Here is a 21099-nt window from a genome sequence, read left to right as displayed (position 1 = left end):
AATCACGGCCCTCTCGATTTTTTAAATTTTAGATCTTATAATTCAAGAACGCTAAACAAGTTTCTAAGATATTTTTGAAAATTAAAAAGTGAACAACAATTACTGATGTAAAACGACGAGAAAAAGTGTGGAAACAACAATTGTCACAAAAATAGTTTTGAAAGCTTTACCTAGTAAGCTCGCAATGTCTGTCTATTATCATCTTCATCTTTGACTCAACATCTTCTTGATAAACTTCATCACGATGAGATGTACATTTGAAATTTGACGTGTTGTGTGGTATAAATGATTTGATAGGCGTGTACTTGCGACACAAGCCCCGCCAAACACAGCGGAAATTTGAAAATGACAAGAAAAAAATTCGCCTGACGGGGACACAAATTGTCCAAAATATGATGAACAAAAATCACTTCGCCGTCATTGTCTTGTGAAGACATAATTTGGGTGGTCCACAGTAGAGCTAGAGCTGTGTTGATCACGACGAACGCGTTGATTTGCTCCGACTCTCTGGCGATTCGCAGTTTGACGTCGTTTCCAGCTGAACTGATGTCCCACAACCAAAAGAACGGCGAACGCAAAGAAAGCCTGAAATCATTTCTTGCATTCAAGTGTGACACTTGTTGGTGCAAATTACGCAACACAGTTGCAAGAACATTGGCCCGTATTTATTCAGGTCTTCCATGTTAGGTGTTTGAAAGAAATAGTAAAGCAGAAGGGAATCAATAAAACTAAAGGAATTAATGAATGGAGCAAATGGAAACTGGAATTGCAAGGGAAAGAAAGAGAACTAGAAACGGAATTAGAAAAGTACAATATGTATCATATAAAAACATGTTAAAATAGACAGAAAAATGCGAAGAGTAAAAAATCACAAAACAGAGCGAAGAAAGACTCGATCAAGATCGAAACGTGGAATGTGAAACGAAAGAAGGGGAGAAAAGTTGAAGAAAGAAGAAGCAAAAAACAAATGAGGAGATAAAAGATCTGTGCAGACACAGCAGTACAGTCGCGGACAAAAAAAAGTAGGACAATGTTTTTTCGCTAATGTCAATTTGCTTGCCCTTTCTATGGTTACTATGAAAATATTTATTTATTTATTATAATAACCCCGGTTTACTAAACTCAATTTTGACTAAATTTCTTAATAAGACTTCTCGTACTTTTTTTTGTCCGCGACTGTATAGTGCAACATATCAAAGTACAAAGGATAAGATGGCTGGAGCATTTTGGTGGAATGCTAGAGTATAGGCATGCGAAGAAATACGTATATGCCTATTTCCCAGGTATAGTCCGTTTCTGAATTCGATGCCGGTAAGTCGTAAAGCCGGGTTGTCATACATCAATATTAATCACCGCTTAACACATGCAGGATGGTACTTTAGAGTAAGAAATGCAAAAAGGTGAATTTCAATACCGGTGGAATAACTTAGGCTGCTTATAATTAATTATTCGTGAAATGTTTGGAACGCACTGCAATCTGTCAACGCTTCGGTCGTTTTAAGGCTTAGCGGCATTGCGCTCAGAAACAGGGTACAGCAACACGTTTCAGAAACAAATCCAATTTTCGACCATATGGTTTTTGAGCAAAAGAATGACGAAAGCTAAGACCGCCTGAAATCGTTTCATAGATTCGATTGTAACACAATAAAAACACACTAAAACACAATAAAAATTATATAACACATTTGCAATAAAGAGAGGTCCGCATTTAAAGTTATATAAAAACCGATCGAAGATTTCTTGGTCTTTCTTGTACGTGTGTCCTCAAGAATTAGTTTGCAAGCGAGAGTAGCGAAATCTTATAAAAAGGAATGAAAAACCACCGAAAAAGACACAGTGAACATAAATATTCAGTGCATCCTGGAAACCTGAACCTGAAAGGATTGCTAACGCAAAGAGTCGGAGGAAGAAATTTTAAATTCGTGCCAATGGATTAACGTTTTGCAAATAAACTAGGCAAAAATGAATAGGGAATTCCACAATTTTTCTTGGAAAGCAAAATAATTGCCCCAGTCCTCCCACGTATTCTTAAACACTAGATAAATTTGAAATGTTAGATGTAGAAACATTACATTTAATGTGTATATACATTTTTTTTTCTTACACATTTCATTACAAATTTTAAACTGTAGTTACAAAAAAATTCAAAAAAGGAAAAATTCCCTATTCATTTTTGCCTAGTTTATTTAAATAACAGAAGCTTGATAAAATTTTTGGAATTTATAATATTCATTCTATATTAATAATCATTAATCAATCATTGATAAATGTAGGATTTGCGGAACTGAAGGGGAAACCATTGAACACATCATTTCTTCTTGCACCGTTTTGGCTCAAAGCGAATATAAGAAACGTCATGATATATTCGCTAAAAATATACACATGAATTTAGCAGTTAAATTCAACTTATTAAAGGATATACTACCACATTATATTTATAAACCAGAAAGTTGTTTGGAAAATGACAATTATATTTTGATCGTACAGTTTTAACTGACATTCATATTCAGCATAACAGACCAGACATTATTATTTTAAATAAACAACAAAAGCAAGCATATCTTTTAGGTATAGCTGTTCCAAATTCACACAATATAACACAGACATATAATACAAAAATTAATAAATATTTAGAACTCTCCGTTGCTATGAGAAATTTTTGGTGTTTAGAAAAAAATTCGATTTTACCACTTATAATTTCAGCAACGGGAATACTACCGCAATCTCTTTTTAAAAATTTAAAAATTTTGGACTTAGAGAACACATTGGTGGTTGAAATTCAAAAAGGTATATTATTATACTCATGTCACATCGTGAGGAAATTCCTTAACATTGACACAGAACATAAAACACAAAAAAGTCAAAATGTGGAGGCGAGACGCCGGTAATTATGTTGATAAGCACTGCACTATTACTTGGTAGTATTATCCGTAATAAGCTGTTCTCAATGTCAATGTTGAAAAAAAATCTAAAACAGAAGAAAGATTTTTCCAGATGACTCTTTAACCCTCTTGTGGTTTGGTTTGGCTATTAATATTCATTGTACCTATTATACTCGTATAATTGATTATGGATTTAACATTACTAGAGGTTGCCCAGCGGTCGAAAATCGACCGTTATTCATTAAATTTTTAAGTTTGAACGTTATTGAGTTTTATTTCCAAAATTACTCCTCTATAATCATTGTATATAATTCTTTTGAATTTTGTTCTATTACGTCAGCTGCGAGCGTGTACAAACATGTCATTATGCATTAATTTTCGAGTTATTTGAAAAATACGAACGATAGGAAAAATGAGGGATGGCTTGGCTAAGCCATTTTTAAAAAACGATAACGCGTTTTTTAACATTTCCTTGAGTTTTTTTTTACTGCTATACTGGCCAGGTTTCGCCAAGGCTACACAGTTAATTTGCCCATCTTTTTCAAATTATATAAAATTTAAATAAAAAATTAAAACAAAAAATGAAACAAAGAATACGTGCTTCCTATGTTTTTTTTCAGTCAGTTTACTCGGTTTTGTCGGTTTCGTTGTTAACTTACTAAATAGAACAACAGATGGTGCCACGGTCCATGCCTTGAAAAGTCCGTCCGGAAAAGTGCGTACGAAAAAGTGCGTCCGAAAAAGAGTATATGGGAGTTCGTAAAATTACATTTTTCATTAAGGGTGCCTAAAAAATCAATTTATCTGTCTGTTAAAATAAACTGAATATTTTTCAGCTAATACAGGAATGAAATAATCAAAAAGCAGTTCGAAAATAACTTACTATTAGAACGTAATGTTCACTTGAGACTTTTCGAACTGAATATAATTGAAAGAAAATTGTAACCTGTTATTAAGAAATCTCACTCATTCTTTAAAATAACTCGTGGCCACGCCACTCGTTTTTTAAACCTGAATTCGTACAACGGAGAGCTATAAATATTTATTAATTTTTGTGTTATATGTCTGTGTTATATTATATTATATGAATTTGGAACAGCTATATCTAAAAAATATGCTTGTTTTTGTTGTTTATTTAAAATAATAATGTCTGGTCTGTTATGCTAATATAATATACTATTTGCTGGTTATTACTTGATAACAATTGTCGTAATGGCTCAACTCATACTGATTGCCGGTTAACTGCCGTGTCAGGGCTGAGAATAGGTAACCATAAATTCAAATAACAAGTTAATTTGTCCAAACAGTACCATAAAAGGGCAAAGAAGAAATTAAAGATAAAACTAAATATAACGTACAGAAAAAAAATCAAATAATCCGGATAGTTGTTATAACTGTAGCTTTCAAAGAATCATGACTTCATGAACTGATCATTAAGATAACCAAAATCTGGTTCCTCTTTTCTATTTTCATCAACTTACTGTCCAAATAATTGAGGACAGATTGACTACTTGTGTAAACTCCTCATTAGAAAAATTCAGCAAAATAAACAAGGCGAAGGAAACCGTAACACCACAAAATGTATTTCATGAAACTTAACCACAAACATGAGTTTCGAATTGAACCAAAATGATAAAAAACGTTGTGATCGTCCACACCATATTAAGAGTCATCGATTTGTTGACGTTGAAAAATCCAGCAGCACTAAAATTTAGTAGCAGTTCTATCCGAAAATTGCTAATGCCTTTGATCTTATTCTGATCTTCAGATTTTCTAAATCGCCATCTTAAATTTTTGGACACCCGGATGTACTCTTCCGCTCTGCTCAAGAGTAAATCACACGTCCATATCACATCGACCAATATGGAGTTCAGGTGATATTACTACCAGATTCCCTAATGCAACGAAAAATAAATGTTTTGCCAAAAATTAGAAACACAAATGCAAATATGAACACCTACTTAAAACACAAAAAAATTAGGACGTATTGTTGCTATCGGTAGCAACTTATTAATATTGTAAGTTACGATTAACATATCGTCGTTGACAAACACTCGCATATTAGTGCAAAAATGGTGAACCATAGTGACGGTGGAGCAACGAATCGAGAGAAAAAACTTTACCCTGGACCGAAGAAACAATTCCTCTCCCAATTATTCTTCTGGTAAGAGTGTATGATTATATCCTGCAACAATCGTAAACGCGACGTATTTATCAGGTGGGAATTACCCCTCATTCTGAAGGGTGGGAGCAAAGACTTTACTGAGGATGATCTGTCGGCTCCGTTAGACTCTCACGAGTCGAAAAAACTGGCTGACAAACTGGAACTTGCTTGGTTAGAAGAAGAAAAGCGTAAGATTCCCTCGCTTGGACGCGTTCTGCTGAGCTTATTTGGAACAGAATTCGCGACGTACCCAATCGTTTTCCTTCCTCTTCGCATTGGAATTATGTAAGTCCAAAAATTTACAAATCTATATTTTCTAAAATGTTAAGCAAAAATTGAAAACTACTCGTATCACGAAATTCCTTTGTCATATCTAGGTTGATGCGACCGCATTTTTTGAAAAAACTCCTGCACTACTACACTCCCAAAGAGAACGACGTAACATTGCAGAAAGCTTACACCTATGCTGGCTTACTGGTGTTTGCAACGTTGGCCGAGTCAATAGCCTATCATTGGTACATGATGGGAATTTCTGCGCTCGGAATGAAGATACGAATCGCTTGCTCTTCGCTCATTTACAGAAAATGTCTCAAAGAGAGAACTGGTGTCGGTTTAGAAGTTGGCAAAATAATTAATCTGCTATCAAATGACGCGAACAGATTTGATTTAGCGGTGCCCGTGATTAATTTCGTATGGATGGCACCGATCGCGATCCTCGTCGAAATACTTTATTTGTATTTTGCTGTTGACAGCACTGCTACTGCGGGAGTCGCAGTGCTCGTGCTGAGTCTGCTCTTCGAAAGTTAGTTAATGATGATTTCTATCTGTCGCTGTTTAAAACAAGATGTTTCAGTTTACTTATCCAAGAAGATTTCGACCAATAGGATGAGAGTGGCTTTGAAAACTGACTACAGGATTCGATTGATGAATGACATTGTTTCCGGCATCCAAGTGATCAAGATGTATGCGTGGGAGAAGCCTTTCTCGCGATTGGTCAACGTCGCCAGAGTGTTAGTAGTTCAAATCAAGTATTTCTCCTACTCTAGGTCCCTTTGTAGGTTGGAAATGCAAGAGATGCTAAGGGCCAATCTGTTGCGTTCGATCAACTACATTCTTCCCACTTTTCTGAAACACATCTGCATCTATCTTTGCATTTTGGCAGCCACCTTGGTCGGCGTGCCCCTCTTATCTTCCTTCGTCTTCGTTGTAGAACTTTTATATAACGAATTAAACAATTCGGTATTTGTTTATTTGCCAGTCGCGGTAACAGAGTTTGCAGAACTACGAGTGTCTATAAAACGAATCGAAGATTTCTTAGTCAGTCCTGTCGAAAAGTCGTTAATGAAGACCAACAGGCGAAGCGACAAGATAGTTGACAACTGCACGCTCATCTCGGTACAACAAAAATCATGCAGCAAATTTCAAAATCGTGCAACAGGTGTCTATCTCGAAAATATAAGTTTTAGATGGAATAGGTCTTTGACGAACAATATTTTAAACGGTGTCGACTTTAGTGCCCAAATGGGAGAGTTGATCGGTATTATTGGAGCCTCAGGTAGCGGCAAATCCACATTGCTCCAGACGATCCTCGAGGAGGTTGACCCAATGGAAGGAAGCGTCGACGTGAGAGGAGTCGTTTCTTATGCCTCACAAGACACTTGGTTCTTCTCAGACAGCATCCGAAACAACATTCTGTTTGGAAAAGCAATGAACCGGCAGAAATACCACGAAGTAATCAAGGTTTGTGCTTTGGAACACGATTTGTCGGTCCTACCATTTGGCGATGGGACTTTAGTCGGAGAGCAGGGAGCGATGTTGAGCGGAGGACAGAAAGCTAGGATCAGTCTGGCCAGAGCCATCTATAGAGACGCCGACATTTATCTTCTCGACGATCCTCTGTCTGCTGTTGATGCTCACGTGGCACAACACATCTTCAACGAGTGCATCGTCAAGTACTTAAAAGACAAGTGTGTGATTCTGGTTACACATCAAGTTCAGTACTTGAAAAATGTACCCAGAGTGTACCAACTGAACGAAGGAAAACTTTGTGGATTGAACAAGTCCAAAGAACTGCAACCATCAACGTTTAGGGTTGTAAAAAATATTGAACAGGTTTCTGACGCTCAAACACACCTCGAATCTCTAAAAAACGACGAAGAACCTTCAGAAGTCAAAGAACATCGGAGCACTGGAAGCACTTTCAAAAAAATCTATGGTGTGTACTTCAGGGCTGGTGGCAACTGGCTCGTTACCTCCGTGATACTTTTTGCATTTGTCCTGGTCCAATATTGCGCCACCTGCATCGAATTCTTTCTGTCTCACTGGGTCCAAGAACACGAATGGTTCGAAACGGAATCGGAAAGAATGTTAATCAGCCACAACTGTATCTACATCTACAGCGGTCTACTTTTGTGTCTGGTTTTGGTGACAATCACTGCCACATTGGCGTTTGTTCATTACTGCATGATGGCTTCAAAAAATCTGCACAATTCGATTTTGGGCAAAATAATCGACGCAACCATGACATTCTTCAACAATCATCCATCTGGTAGAATCCTCAACAGATTTTCCAAAGACATCGGAAACGTGGATGAATTCGTTCCCCTAAGCCTGCTCACTGTGATCGTTACTTTTCTAAATTTAGTTGCCATGTTCGTTACTATTTGCATAATGAACTACTGGATGATACTACCAACAGGTTTCTTGCTTTTAAGTTGTAGTGTTTTTGCTGCTGTATTTCAACCTTCCAACAGAAACATCAAAAGAACGGAAGGAGTTAGTAAGTTTTAAATTTTCACAACTTACAGACCTTACAAACTTCTTTCTTTCAGCCAAAAGTCCTATCTACACCCACTTGGCTTTTTCCCTTCAGGGTTTAACAACCATCAGAGCTTTCAACGCACAAGAACTGTTACAAAATCAATTCGACAAACACCAAAATGTCCATTCCGCCGCTTACTATATGTACCTTGCAATATATAATGCTTTCGCATTCTGGATCGACTTTATCAGCACCGTATACGTTGGAATTGTAATCTTCAGTTTCTTCTTCATAGCATCCGGTAATTTGTTCGACTGTTACCAAAAGTATAATTTTTCTGATTATACGTTGCAGATGTCAGAGTTGGAAACATCGGACTGGCTCTGATCCAGCTCTTTCAAATAGAACTGATACAATACGCGATGAAAGTTTGGAGCGACCTCGAAACCCAAATGACTTCAGTCGAACGAGTCAACGATTACACCGAACTAACTCCAGAAATCCAAAGTGGCCAAGTCACTCCTCCACAATCGTGGCCCAGTAATGGCAACATCGATTTCAACAAAATTTCTATGAAGTACGCTCAAAATGGTCCGTTTGTACTTTACAACGTCTCGTTTAAGACCCAAGCCGGCGAAAAAATCGGAATCGTGGGTAGAACCGGTGCCGGCAAGACCTTCATCGTATCCGCTCTTTTTCGTCTGTACGATTTCGACGGGTCGATCACCATTGACGAGGTCGACTCAAAATCAATCTCCCTCAACGATCTCCGTTCGAAAATTGCCATCATTCCCCAAGACCCGGTCCTCTTCCTCGGCACTCTCCGCAAGAATTTGGATCTTTTCGACGAATTCGACGACTCCCAATTGTGGAGTGCCTTGGAAGACGTGAAACTCAAAGACACGCTTTCCGATTTGCCTTCGGGCCTTGACACCATGATCTTAGAAGGTGGAGAGAATTTCAGCGTGGGACAAAAACAACTCTTCTGCCTGGTGAGGGCCATGTTGAGGAACGTCAAGATCGTCGTCATGGACGAGGCAACTGCGAACGTTGACTTAAGTAGCGATTCCATCATACAGGCCACGATTAGAAGAAGATTCAGACAATGTACGGTCATTACGATCGCCCATCGTCTGGATACCGTCATGGATTCAGATAAGATTCTGGTCCTTGAATCCGGACGTGTCGTTGAATTTGACACTCCAGACGCGCTTTTGCAAAATGTTAACGGCTTTTTTTACAACTATGTTAAAAAAAGTGATCAATTCGGCTAAGAAACATTAGAAACTTAACGATATAAACTAAAGATCTTTGTTTTCGTAACAGAATGTGTTATGTCTTGTTGTCGACACGAAGGGAATGGTGAAGGGAGGATGTTATCGAGACGACATCTGAGCTTAGACCAAGTTTTATTTACAAGAGCTTAACATTATAGAGTACAGTATTAAATACAGTATGCAACCAACTATACATTGCATAACATCTCCCTTTTTAATTAAAATCTAATTTAAATTAATTATTAAGTTGTATAATCCTTAAATCTATTTGGAATTTTAGTCTTTCTACCTTTCTACCTCGTTTCACTCGCGTCTTAAAATGGCCCACGTGTGCCAAAAAAGGCCCAATTTACACACAAACTCGTCAAATAAACTACTATTAAATTAAATTTCATACTGTTTTGTATTGCAATTTGAAACACTTGTTCTAGATTTCTATCGCGTTCGATTTTGTTTTTTGCATGAATTAAGATGTCATCTACATATACTACAACACCCGAAATATTAAAGATATTATGAAAACATTCTTGAAAAACTTCACTGGCTACTTTGATACCAAATGGCATTCGCAAAAAACGATAACGACCAAACGGTGTTCCGAACGTACATAATTTACTTGATGATTCATCGAGAGGAATGTTCCAAAATCCGCTAGCAGCATCTAAAGTAGAAAAAATTGTGGAACCTTGTAATTTATTTATAATATTGTCTATGTTTGGTATTTTGTACGTGTGATTTTTAAGTGAATTATTTAAATGTTGCGATCTAGGCATATTATTAGGAAACCGTCTTCTTTTTTAACTAGTACGTAAGGATTTACCCATTCAGAACATCTTTCCACTTTTTTCATTATCTCATTTTTCTAATTCGTCTAAGCATTTTTTGAAATTATCTCGTAAGGCAAATGGTACGTTTCTAATGGGAGAAATTATTGGCTTTGCATTTTCTTTTAATTCAAAATGATACGGTTTATTCATTTTCCCGATACCTTTGAAAATGTTCTGTTATTTATGTCTGAAATTTTTATAATTATTTTGGGAAGTCGCGTACTGTTCATTGACATTTATTATATGAATTTCTTTGTTCAGTTGTAAAATACCAGTTAAGAGACCAGTTTTTAAGCCTATGACGTTTTGTCACATTTATCTACTACATAAAATTCAACCTGAAATTTATTTTTGTTAAATTTAACAATTAAATTACATTACATTACTCCCTAGAATTTAGGGATATTTGTTAACAAAAAAAATTAACAGGAACACTGAATTACTGACTCTATACAATAATAAAAATAAGCACCAAGAATTAAACAGAATTAAAATGAAACAAATTAACATTATTTTGAAACCTAAATTGGGCTTGAAACGCTGTTACGTAAGTGTCATGTCATGCAACTAAATTCCGTTGATCTGCTACTTCTAAAAATTGTTCTACATTGGTTTGATTCCCAAAACTGTTCTAATTAATTTGCAATTTTCATTCTCTCTCTCTCTCACTCACACCTTTGATTTCTACGACTACCTGGCTTTACCGTTACTCTGTTGTCTCTTATTTCTACCGACTCCTTTTCTACTTTGCTTTGTTAATTTTCTAACTAAAAGTACAAACGATTCTAGTTATTTTCTACGATAAAGCGCTCTGTTTCTAATTTGCAATTCTCGCCCTTTAATTACAAATATGCCACAAATTTCAGAATGCTAAAAAAAGTAAATTAACCTAATGAACATTGATTTGGTGCTTTTCACAATTTCAAACCTGCTAACATCAAATTCATTAATTCAATTATCCCCTGATTTTAACTGGAATTCCCAAATTGTCGAACAAGTAAATTTTGCAATGTTTCTTTTCCCATGAAAACTGTTATCCTTGTGTTGTGTTCGGACAGGGCGCGTACCAGCATTTTGAAAGAAAGGTTGGTAGATTTCACTTGAGGAATGTGGTACCAGTCTTGCCGAGAACGGCATCAATAAAATTTACAACTGACAAGCATTTCCATCGCAAATGAACGGTGTTTAAAATATTTCCTTGAAATTATTTTAAAATTAAAATTCTTAATTTATCGAAGCTATTCGGACCGTTACAATAAGAAAAAATAAACGAAAAAGGAAAACCAAAGAAGCGAAATTAATTCCTGTTTTTGTTTTTATTTAATGAACTGATCAATAAGAGAACCAAAATCTCATTCTTCTCTTCTCTTTTCATCAACTTTCTGTCGAAAAAACTGAGGACTAACTACTTGTTTAAACTCTTCATCAGAAAAATTTTGCTAAACGAACAAGGCAAAGGAAACGGTAACATTACAAAATGTAAATCTAACTCACGACCAACATGAATTTCGAATTGAACCAAAATGATGAAAAACGGCGCACCATCCTAAGAAAAATTCAGCAGCATTAAAATTTGGTATGGGTTCCATCAGAAAATTGGTAATTTGATTGATCTATTTCTGATCTTCAAATTTTCTAAATCGCCATCGTAACACTTTCGAAACCCGGATGCACGCTTCCGCTCTGCTCAAATGATATTAGTACCGGATAGAACAAATTCTTGTCGCCATAATATGCAACCAATAAATAATGAAAGACTTGAAGTTAAAATTGAATATACACAATGTTAAAATTTGCCGAAAATTAAAGTCTCTTATTGGGTAATTCTATTAGGAGCAGTTAAAAGTTATCACAACATTTTAATAAATCATGAACTTATGACACAAATACAAATAACTTAAAACAAAAGAAAGTTAGAAAATGTTATTCCTATCGGTGAAAACTTATCAGCAATATTATTTTTAAAGTTACGATTATCACATCGTCGTTAACAAACACTCGCATATTAGTGCAAAAATGGTGAACCCTAGTGACGGTAGAGCAACGTATCGAGAGAAAAAACTTTACTCTGGACCGAAGAAACAATTCCTCTCCCAGTTATTCTTCTGGTAAGAGTGTTACGATTAGGTTCTGCAACACTAGTAAACGCGACGTACTTATCAGGTGGGAACTACCTCTCATTCTGAAGGGTGGGAGCCAAGACTTCACTGAGGATGATCTGTCGGCTCCGTTAGACTCTCACGAGTCGAAAAAACTGGCTGACAAAATGGAACTTGCTTGGTTAGAAGAAGAGAAGCGTAAGATTCCCTCGCTTGGACGCGTTCTGCAGAGCTTATTTGGGACAGAATTCGCAACGTACCCAATGTTTTTCCTTCCTCTTCACATTGGATTTATGTAAGTCCAAAAATTAACAAATCTATGTTTTCTAAAACTTCTAGCAAAAATGGAAAAATATCACGAACTTGATTTGTCACATTTAGGTTGATTCGGCCATATGTTTTGAAAAAACTCCTGCGCTACTACAGTTCCAAAGAGAACGACGTAACATTGCAGAGAGCTTACACCTATGCTGGCTTACTCGTGTTTGGAACGTTCGCCGACTTAATAGCCTATCATTGGTACATGATGGGACTTTCTGCGCTCGGAATGAAGATACGAATCGCCTGCTGTTCCCTCATTTACAGAAAATGTCTCAAACAGACAACTGGCGTCGGTTTAGAAGTTGGCAAAATAATTAATCTGCTATCAAATGACGCGAACAGATTTGATTTAGCGTTGCCGATGATCCATTTCATATGGATTGTACCAGTCGTGATCGTCGTAGAAATACTTTATTTGTATTTTGCTGTTGACAGCACTGCTACTGCGGGAGTCGCAGTGCTCGTGCTGAGTCTGCTCTTCGAAAGTTAGTTTATGATTATTTATTTCCGTCGCTGTTTAAAACAGAATGTTTTAGTTTATTTATCCAAGAAGATTTCGACCAATAGGATGAGAGTGGCTTTGAAAACTGACTACAGGATTCGATTGATGAATGACGTTGTTTCCGGCATCCAAGTGATCAAGATGTACGCGTGGGAGAAGCCTTTCTCGCGATTGGTCAACCTCGCCAGAGTGTTAGTAGTTGAAATCAAGTATTTCTCATACTCTAGTTCCCTCTGTAGGTTGGAAATACAAGAGATTCTAAGGGCCAATCTGTTCCGTTCGATCAATTACATTCTTCCCACTTTTCTGAAACACATCTGCATCTATCTTTGCGTTTTGGCAGCCACCTTGGTCGGCGTGCCCCTCTTATCTTCCTTCGTCTTCGTCGTAGAACTTTTATATAACGACTTAAACAATTCGGTGTTTGTTTATTTACCAATCGCGGTAACACACCTTGCAGAACTGCGAGTGTCTATAAAACGAATCGAAGATTTCTTAGTCAGTCCTGTCGAAAAATCGTTAATGAAGACCAATAGGCGAAGGGACAAGATAGTTGACAATTGCACGCTCATCTCGGTACAACAAAAATCATGCAGCAAACTTCAAAATCGTTCAACAGGTGTCTATTTCGAAAATATAAGAGTTAAATGGAATAGGTCTTTGACGACCAATATTTTAAACAGTGTCGACTTTAGTGCCCAAATGGGAGAGTTAATCGGTATTATTGGAGCTTCAGGTAGCGGCAAATCCACTTTGCTCCAGACGATCCTCAAGGAGGTTGACCCGATGGAAGGAAGCGTCGACGTCAGAGGAGTCGTTTCTTATGCCTCACAAGACCCTTGGTTCTTCTCAGACAGCATCCGAAACAACATTCTGTTTGGAAAAGCAATGAACCGGGAGAAGTACCACGAGGTCATCAAGGTTTGTGCTTTGGAACACGATTTGTCGGTCCTACAATTTGGCGATGGCACTTTAGTCGGGGAGCAGGGAGCGATGTTGAGTGGAGGACAGAAAGCACGGATCAGTCTGGCCAGAGCCATCTATAGAGATGCCGACATTTATCTTCTCGACGATCCTCTGTCAGCTGTTGATGCTCACGTGGCACAATACATCTTCAGCGAGTGCATCATCAAGTACTTAAAAGACAAATGTGTGATTCTGGTTACGCATCAAGTTCAGTACTTGAAAGATGAACCCAGATTGTACCAATTGAACAGAGGAACACTTTGTAGATTGAAGAAGTCCAAAGAACTACAACCATCAACGTTTACGGTCAAAAATATCGAACAGGTTTCTGACGCTCAAACACTCCACGAATCACTAAAAAACGACGCAGAACCTTCAGAAGTCAAAGAACATCGAAGCACTGGGAACAGTTTCAAAAAAATCTATGGTGTGTACTTCAGAGCTGGTGGCAACTGGCTCGTTACCTGCGTGATACTTTTTTCATTTGTACTGATTCAATGTTGTGCCAGCTGTATCGAATTCTTTTTGTCTCATTGGGTCAACCTGGTCCAAGAACACGAACGGTTCGAAACGGAATCGGAAAGAATGTTAATTACCCACAACTGTGTCTACATCTACAGCGGTCTACTTTTGTGTCTGGTTTTGGTGACAATCACTGCCACTTGGGCGTTTGTTCATTACTGCATGATTGCTTCGAAAAATCTTCACAATTCCATGTTGAATAAAATAATCGACGCAACCATGACATTCTTCAACAATCATCCATCTGGTAGAATCCTCAACAGATTTTCTAAAGACGTTGGAAACGTGGATGAATCCGTTCCTTTAAGCTTGATCATTGTGATCGTTACTTTCCTAAATTTAATTGCCATGTTCGTTACCATTTGCATAATGAACTACTGGATGATACTACCAACAGCTTTATTGCTTTTAATTTGTGGTGTTTTTGCTGCTGTATTTCAACCTTCCAACAGAAACATGAAAAGAAGAGAAGGAGTCAGTAAGTGGTGAACTTACAAAACGTACAGAACTTGCAAATTTGCATTTCTTTATTTTAGCCAAAAGTTCTATCTACACCCACTTGGGTTCTTCCCTTCAGGGTTTAACAACCATCAGAGCTTTTAACGCACAAGAACTGTTACAAAATCAATTCGACAAACACCAAGACGTCCATTCCGCCGCATACTATATGTACCTTGCAATATACAACGCTTTCGCCTTCTGGACCGACTTCATCAGCACCATATATGTTGGGATTGTAATCTTCAGTTTCTTCTTCATAACATCCGGTAATTTGTTCCACTGTTACCAAAAGTATCATTTTTCTGATTATACGTTGCAGATGTCAGAGTTGGAAACATCGGACTGGCTCTGATCCAGCTCTTTCAAATAGAACTGATACAATACGCGATGAAAATTTGGAGCGACCTCGAAACCCAAATGACTTCAGTCGAACGTGTCAACGATTACACTGAACTAACTCCAGAAACCCAAAGTGGCCAAGGCACTCCTCCAAAATCTTGGCCTACTAATGGCAAAATCTATTTCAACAAGATTTCTATGAAGTACACTCAAAATGGTCCGTTTGTACTTTACAACGTCTCGTTTAAGATCCAAGCCGGCGAAAAAATCGGAATCGTGGGTAGAACCGGTGCCGGCAAGACCTCCATCGTATCCGCTCTTTTTCGTTTGTACGATTTCGACGGGTCGATCACCATAGACGAGGTCGACTCAAAATCGATCTCCCCCAACGATCTCCGTTCGAAAATTGCCATCATTCCCCAACAGCCGGTCCTCTTCTTCGGCACTCTCCGCAAGAATTTGGATCTTTTCGACGAATTCGACGACTCCCAGTTGTGGAGTGCCTTGGAAGACGTGAAACTCAAAGACATGCTTTCCGATTTGCCTTCGGGCCTCGACACCATGATCCTGGAGGGTGGAGAGAATTTCAGCCTAGGACAAAAACAACTCTTGTGTCTGGTGAGGGCCATGTTGAGGAACGTCAAGATCGTCGTCATGGACGAAGCAACTGCGCACGTTGACTTAAGTACCGATGCCCTCATACAGGCCACGATAAGAAGAAAATTCAGACAATGTACGGTCATTACGATCGCCCATCGTCTGGATACCGTCATGGATTCAGATAAGATTCTGGTCCTTGAATCCGGACGTGTCGTCGAGTTTGATGCTCCAGAAGTACTTCTGCAAAATGTCAACGGCTTCTTTTACAACTATGTTAAAAAAAGAGATCAATTCGGCTAAGGAACATTAGAAAATCAACGATATAAACTAAAGTTCTTTGTTTTCGTTACAAAATCTACTTATATTTTCTTAACTATCACTTAGGTATTAAATATTAATCAAAGAAAGAAAACCTTCTATTACATAGATGTTTGTTTTGGTGCATTTAATGTGCGAAATCTTTGAGTTAATTAGTGATGTGTTTAATAAAATGTTATCGATTTGATTTAATATTGAGAAACACCGAAATCACCAAGGACACACTTGCATATTGTAATGTTTCGACTTTTCCGATTCTTCCTAGGGAAAACAATAGTAGAAAAGTTACTAACACACATAAATGGGTACCTCTCTTCACGCGTCAGCTGATTTCAATGCACTATATCGATCTAAATATGAAGCTACTCTTTGTGCTCTAAGCCGGACCAGAGCTAATTGAGAGCGACGGGGACTAGGCGTAGCTTACCCCTACCACGAGGCCTCAAGGAACGAATGATGAATGAAGACGTTTTAAAATAACTTTTTATAATTTAACTGCAATTTCACTTGCGAAAAATGACAATTATGTTTAGTTTAGATTCAAATTTAGATTTTTACTTTAAATGTTAAACATTAAATAAATGTGTAACCAACTGTCACAAAATTCGCTAAATTACCAAAATTGATTTTATTTGTAAAAAAACATGTATTTAATATGCAAATTAGACAAAATAGCATAAAAAATTCCTTTTATAAAACTTTAGAGCACTCGTCATTTACAGGGACTCCTGCTTGCATCATTTAATGTTATGCTACAGAAAATACAGCTTAAAACAGCGCCTAGATTTGATTTTAAATAATTTATAATTCATGATGTGAATAGTTTACTGTATGGAATCAGCCTTACGGTTTTGAAGATTTTAGCGACGGTGATTCGATGCGGAAAGAAGTCTTTCTTCACCCATATTATGGGAAAAGAATTGAGCCACAATGAGGGAGCAATCAACCAATTTTTAAACTGTTCAATTGTACTAGAAATGACGTTTATCAATACTTAATACATTGCCGTCAACTAATCTTTATATGAGAGTTAATAATTTTGGAGATCCCAGAATTTGACACTTCATTCTATTCGACACTACAACACAAACTAAGCCTACAAAGTCGTTAATGCGCCAATTGTAAGTTTATTAGAAAATTTATGAAACATTAATTCACATTAAATATTCTATTTGTAGGTAAATGATCAAGCTAGATATCGACTCAAACCAAATGGAACAAAACAATAAACAGACAAAAGCTCAATTATGATGAAAAATTAATTACAAAATTCCTCCACGATGGCGTTAGTTTGGAAATTTCTGAAGCGTAGAAATTAGTACAAATTTACGACAATATCTGATGTTTTAATAAGAGGATGTGCCCGGTATTATTGCAAGTAGGTATAGTGGAGAGCACATGTGAAAGAAAGCTGCTCCACACTTCAGTAATTTGGCTCTGCTGGGCGACGAAGAGAAGAAATAGAGCTGCAGAAGAGACATCGTTGAGCACAGGGAAATGACCAGTTTCAGCATTACTTTGGCGGATCTTAAACGAAAAATGTCGCTGCTTAATAAGCGAAGCGTTTTCAAGCAATCATCTAGAAGAATCGGTGAAGAATTATTCATCGTGCGGTGATTAGCTTACAGTTTTGATGATGAATGATGATGATGACGATTCCCGGTGGAAATTGATCTTGCTTCAACCACATTACGTGACCGGTATCAAGCCAAGCGGAGGAATTTACTTCTTGTATCAGAATTGACAGCGCACTTCTGGCTCTAAAACACAAACTGAAGAACCCACATGGTCGTTAATCCGTGAGCAGAACAATACTTTTAAAACATTTATTTACATAACAGATATTGATCGAGACCAAACGGGAACAATACTACTCGAATTAAACTTTAATAATTATGAAAAATACTTTGAACCTAGTTTAATTACAACGATTTCTGGCAACTAGACCATAACGTGATGAACAATGTCCTTTCAAACAATCTTATTCTGACACGAAGAAAATGTCAAGCATTGTGGCCAAGCGCTTAGCGCGCCACTTTGCACTCGAGAGGTTCCGGGTTCTAATCCCGGGGCCGCCTGACCTGTTGGTGTGGTTTTTTTCAGAGGTTTCCCCACACCATCACATCGTGGCATGAGTAAATCATGGATAAAACGAATGCTGGGTCTATAGTCACCCCTCAGAACCTACCATCTAAGTGGATGAAAAACTCACTCATTCTTTAAAATAACTCGTGGCCATGCCACTCGGTTTTTAAATTTGAATTCGTGCAAAGTGAAAAGTGGAGATGGTCACGTGCTGGTTGAGCCGACAGGGACGCTGTTCTGGTGGCCGCTCGACGTACTATTATTCCGGCGCGCTACACCAAATGAAATGGTTGTGAATAGGCTACAAAATGGTCTACTAAATTCACGTAAAGCCCCAAGGAGTTCAAGGTTAAACTGTTAAAAAAAACTTTTTCAAATGCGAACACATACTTTTTTTTAGTAATTCTGATAGAGATTTTTATTGTGAAGGAAATTTTTTCACGAATATACACCAAAAAAAAGTTAAAAAACGCTACTATCGTCTATGCTTAATCCTCCCCCCTCAGTGAAATCCACTCCAAGAGGGAGTTTATTTAGATCATTTATATAAAAAAATCTTCGGAGTGAAATACAAAATTCTTTGACTATTAGTATACAGGGTGATTTACGAGGAATAATGAGCCCGACGGAATAGAAAATGCAACCCACAATACATTGCAACAAAAAGCCGGACATCGAAGCGGTAGATGTCCGGGTTTTTCTCCTGATGAATTGCGGGTTGCATTTTCTATTCCGTCGGGCTCATTATTCCTTGTAAATCACCCTGTATAATATAATGAAAAAAAAAATGACTTATTCATTAGACATTATTAAGTCGACGAAAACTGATATTCAAACATTAATATTAAAGTGAAAACGTAATTCACAAAATCAAATAATAAAATAATCACCATCAGCTGAAGTCAACTATAGAAAGATTCAATTTATCGCAGATAAGGGGTGAGCGAGGACTTGCATTACGTTTTCAATGGTTTCGGACATACTTCGGATATTCGCTAAATAAAACAAACATTATCAAAACGTAAATAGCAAACACTACAACTTAGACCTGTTTACTTATTAACATTGAAGAGCAATCTTGCGTTATTTTTGACAACCGGTTAAATATTGAATAATCATTTCGTTATTTCGCTTTTTAGAGGCTTTTTTTATAGGGATAATTTAATTATTAAATATTTCGTGTAATCGAGCCGCCTAGGGCTTGAGGTACTTCTAATCGACTTGAGGTACTTCTACTCCGCTCAGAAAAAATGCCACTTTAACCGTTTCTATGGAGATACACAAAGGTGCGATTTTCGACCGCTTGAAGATAAAACTCATTATTAAACATTCGACTATGAAGAGTTATAACATTTTTGTAAACATGCTAATGAAATTACACAGCCTATTACGGTTATGACCTACCTTATTATCTATTTGCTTGTTATTACTTGATAACAATAGCCGTAATGACTCAATTCAATCTGATTGCCAGTTAACTTCCGTGTCAACGGTGAGAATAGATAACCATAAATTTAAATAACAAGTTCATTTATCCAAACAGTACCATAAATGTACAAAGAAGAAATAAAAATAGAACTAAATACAACGTACAAAACAAAAATCAAATAATTTCAATTGTTGTTTTAACTGTAGTTTTCAAAGAATCAAGACAAAAATTACATTTTTTTGCTATTTTATTAAATTTCTATAAACAACTAACCTCCTAATAAGAAAAAATAAACGGAAAAGGAACGAAAGTAATTCCTAGGGTTTTTTTATGAACTGATCAATAGGAGAACCAAAATCTCATTCTTCTTTTTTCTCTTTTCATCAACTTTCCGTCGAAACAATTGAGGACTAACTACTTGTTTAAACTCTTCATTAGAAAAATTCTGCTAAACGAACAAGGCAAAGGAAACGGTTACATTACAAAATGTATCTCGCCACCAACATAAATTTCGAATTGAACCAAAATTTGCTATGGGTTCCATCAAAAAATTACTAATTTTTTTGATCTTCTGATCTTCAAATTTTGTAAATCGCCATCGCAACACATTCGAAACCCGGATGCACGCTTCCACTCTGCCCAAGACTACATGCCAGGTACATATCACACCGATCAATCTACAATTCCAGTAATATTAGTACCGGGTTGAACAAATTCTTGTCACCATAAAATCCAACGAATAAATAATGAAAGACATGAAGTTAAAATCGAATATACACAATGTTAAAATTTGCCGAAAATTAGAAACTCTTGTTGGGTAATTCTATTAGAAACAGTAAAAAATTATCACAACATTTCAATAATTCATGAACTTATGACACAAATACAAAATATACCTTAAAACAAAAGAAAGTTAGGAAATGTTATTCCTATCGGTGACAACTTAGCAGCATTATTATTTTTAAAGTTACGATTATTATATCGTCGTTAACAAACATTCCCATATTTGTGTAAAAATGGTGAACCCTAGTGACGGTGGAGCAACGAATCGCGAGAAAAAACTGTATCCTGGACCGAGGAAAAAATTCTTCTCCCAATTATTCTTCTGGTAAGAGTGGTATGACTGGATTCTGCAACAATAGTAAACGCGACGTACTTATCAGGTGGGAACTACCCCTCATTCTGAAGGGTGGGAGCAAAGACTTCACTGAGGATGATTTGTCGGGGCCGTTAGACTCTCACGAGTCGAAACAACTGGCTGACAAACTGGAACTCGCTTGGTTGGAAGAAGAAAAGCACAAGATTCCCTCGCTTGGACGCGTTCTGTTGAGTTTATTTGGGACAGAATTCGCGACGTACGCAATCGTTTTCTTTCCTCTTCACATTGGATTTATGTAAGTAAGTTCAAAAATTTACAAATTTATGTTTTCTAAAATGACTAGCAAAAATGGAAAAATATCACGAAATTCCTTTGTCACATCTAGGTTGATTCGGCCGTATTTTTTG

The 21099-nt window shown here is 37.0% G+C and overlaps 3 protein-coding genes across 3 annotated transcripts; all 3 read left to right on the top strand.

The window, feature by feature from the left end:
* Nucleotides 1-6567: 6567 nt before the first annotated feature.
* LOC138129442 (probable multidrug resistance-associated protein lethal(2)03659) lies at nt 6568-9081 on the top strand. The gene is made up of 2 exons (XM_069045738.1): nt 6568-7744; nt 8162-9081. The coding sequence occupies exons 1-2, from the start codon at nt 6568-6570 to the stop codon at nt 9079-9081; spliced, it is 2097 nt and encodes a 698-aa protein (XP_068901839.1).
* A 2753-nt stretch (nt 9082-11834) lies between these two features.
* LOC138129441 (ATP-binding cassette sub-family C member 4-like) lies at nt 11835-14803 on the top strand. The gene is made up of 4 exons (XM_069045737.1): nt 11835-12019; nt 12075-12816; nt 12868-14267; nt 14774-14803. The coding sequence occupies exons 2-4, from the start codon at nt 12534-12536 to the stop codon at nt 14801-14803; spliced, it is 1713 nt and encodes a 570-aa protein (XP_068901838.1). The 5' UTR covers nt 11835-12019; nt 12075-12533.
* Nucleotides 14327-17847, top strand: LOC138129912 (probable multidrug resistance-associated protein lethal(2)03659). Its single transcript, XM_069046237.1, has 3 exons — nt 14327-15088; nt 15142-17200; nt 17258-17847. The coding sequence occupies exons 1-2, from the start codon at nt 14989-14991 to the stop codon at nt 16059-16061; spliced, it is 1020 nt and encodes a 339-aa protein (XP_068902338.1). The 5' UTR covers nt 14327-14988; the 3' UTR covers nt 16062-17200; nt 17258-17847.
* Nucleotides 17848-21099: the final 3252 nt, after the last annotated feature.

This window comes from Tenebrio molitor, chromosome 4 (genome assembly GCF_963966145.1).
Source record: "Tenebrio molitor chromosome 4, icTenMoli1.1, whole genome shotgun sequence".
NCBI classification, from domain to species: Eukaryota; Metazoa; Arthropoda; class Insecta; order Coleoptera; family Tenebrionidae; genus Tenebrio; species Tenebrio molitor.
Note: the sequence above shows the minus strand (reverse complement) of the source record. Positions and strands in the feature narration are given on the sequence as shown.

Coding starts and splice junctions, on each gene's coding strand:
- LOC138129442 (XM_069045738.1), top strand. CDS start 6,568: ATGGGAGAGTTGATCGGTATTATTGGAGCCTCAGGTAGCGGCAAATCC. Junction 7,745..8,161: donor CTGGATGATACTACCAACAG/GTTTCTTGCTTT, acceptor TATACGTTGCAG/ATGTCAGAGTTGGAAACATC.
- LOC138129441 (XM_069045737.1), top strand. CDS start 12,534: ATGATGGGACTTTCTGCGCTCGGAATGAAGATACGAATCGCCTGCTGT. Junction 12,817..12,867: donor GCTGAGTCTGCTCTTCGAAA/GTTAGTTTATGA, acceptor AGAATGTTTTAG/TTTATTTATCCAAGAAGATT. Junction 14,268..14,773: donor GCAACTGGCTCGTTACCTGC/GTGATACTTTTT, acceptor ACCTTCCAACAG/AAACATGAAAAGAAGAGAAG.
- LOC138129912 (XM_069046237.1), top strand. CDS start 14,989: ATGTACCTTGCAATATACAACGCTTTCGCCTTCTGGACCGACTTCATC. Junction 15,089..15,141: donor TTTCTTCTTCATAACATCCG/GTAATTTGTTCC, acceptor TATACGTTGCAG/ATGTCAGAGTTGGAAACATC.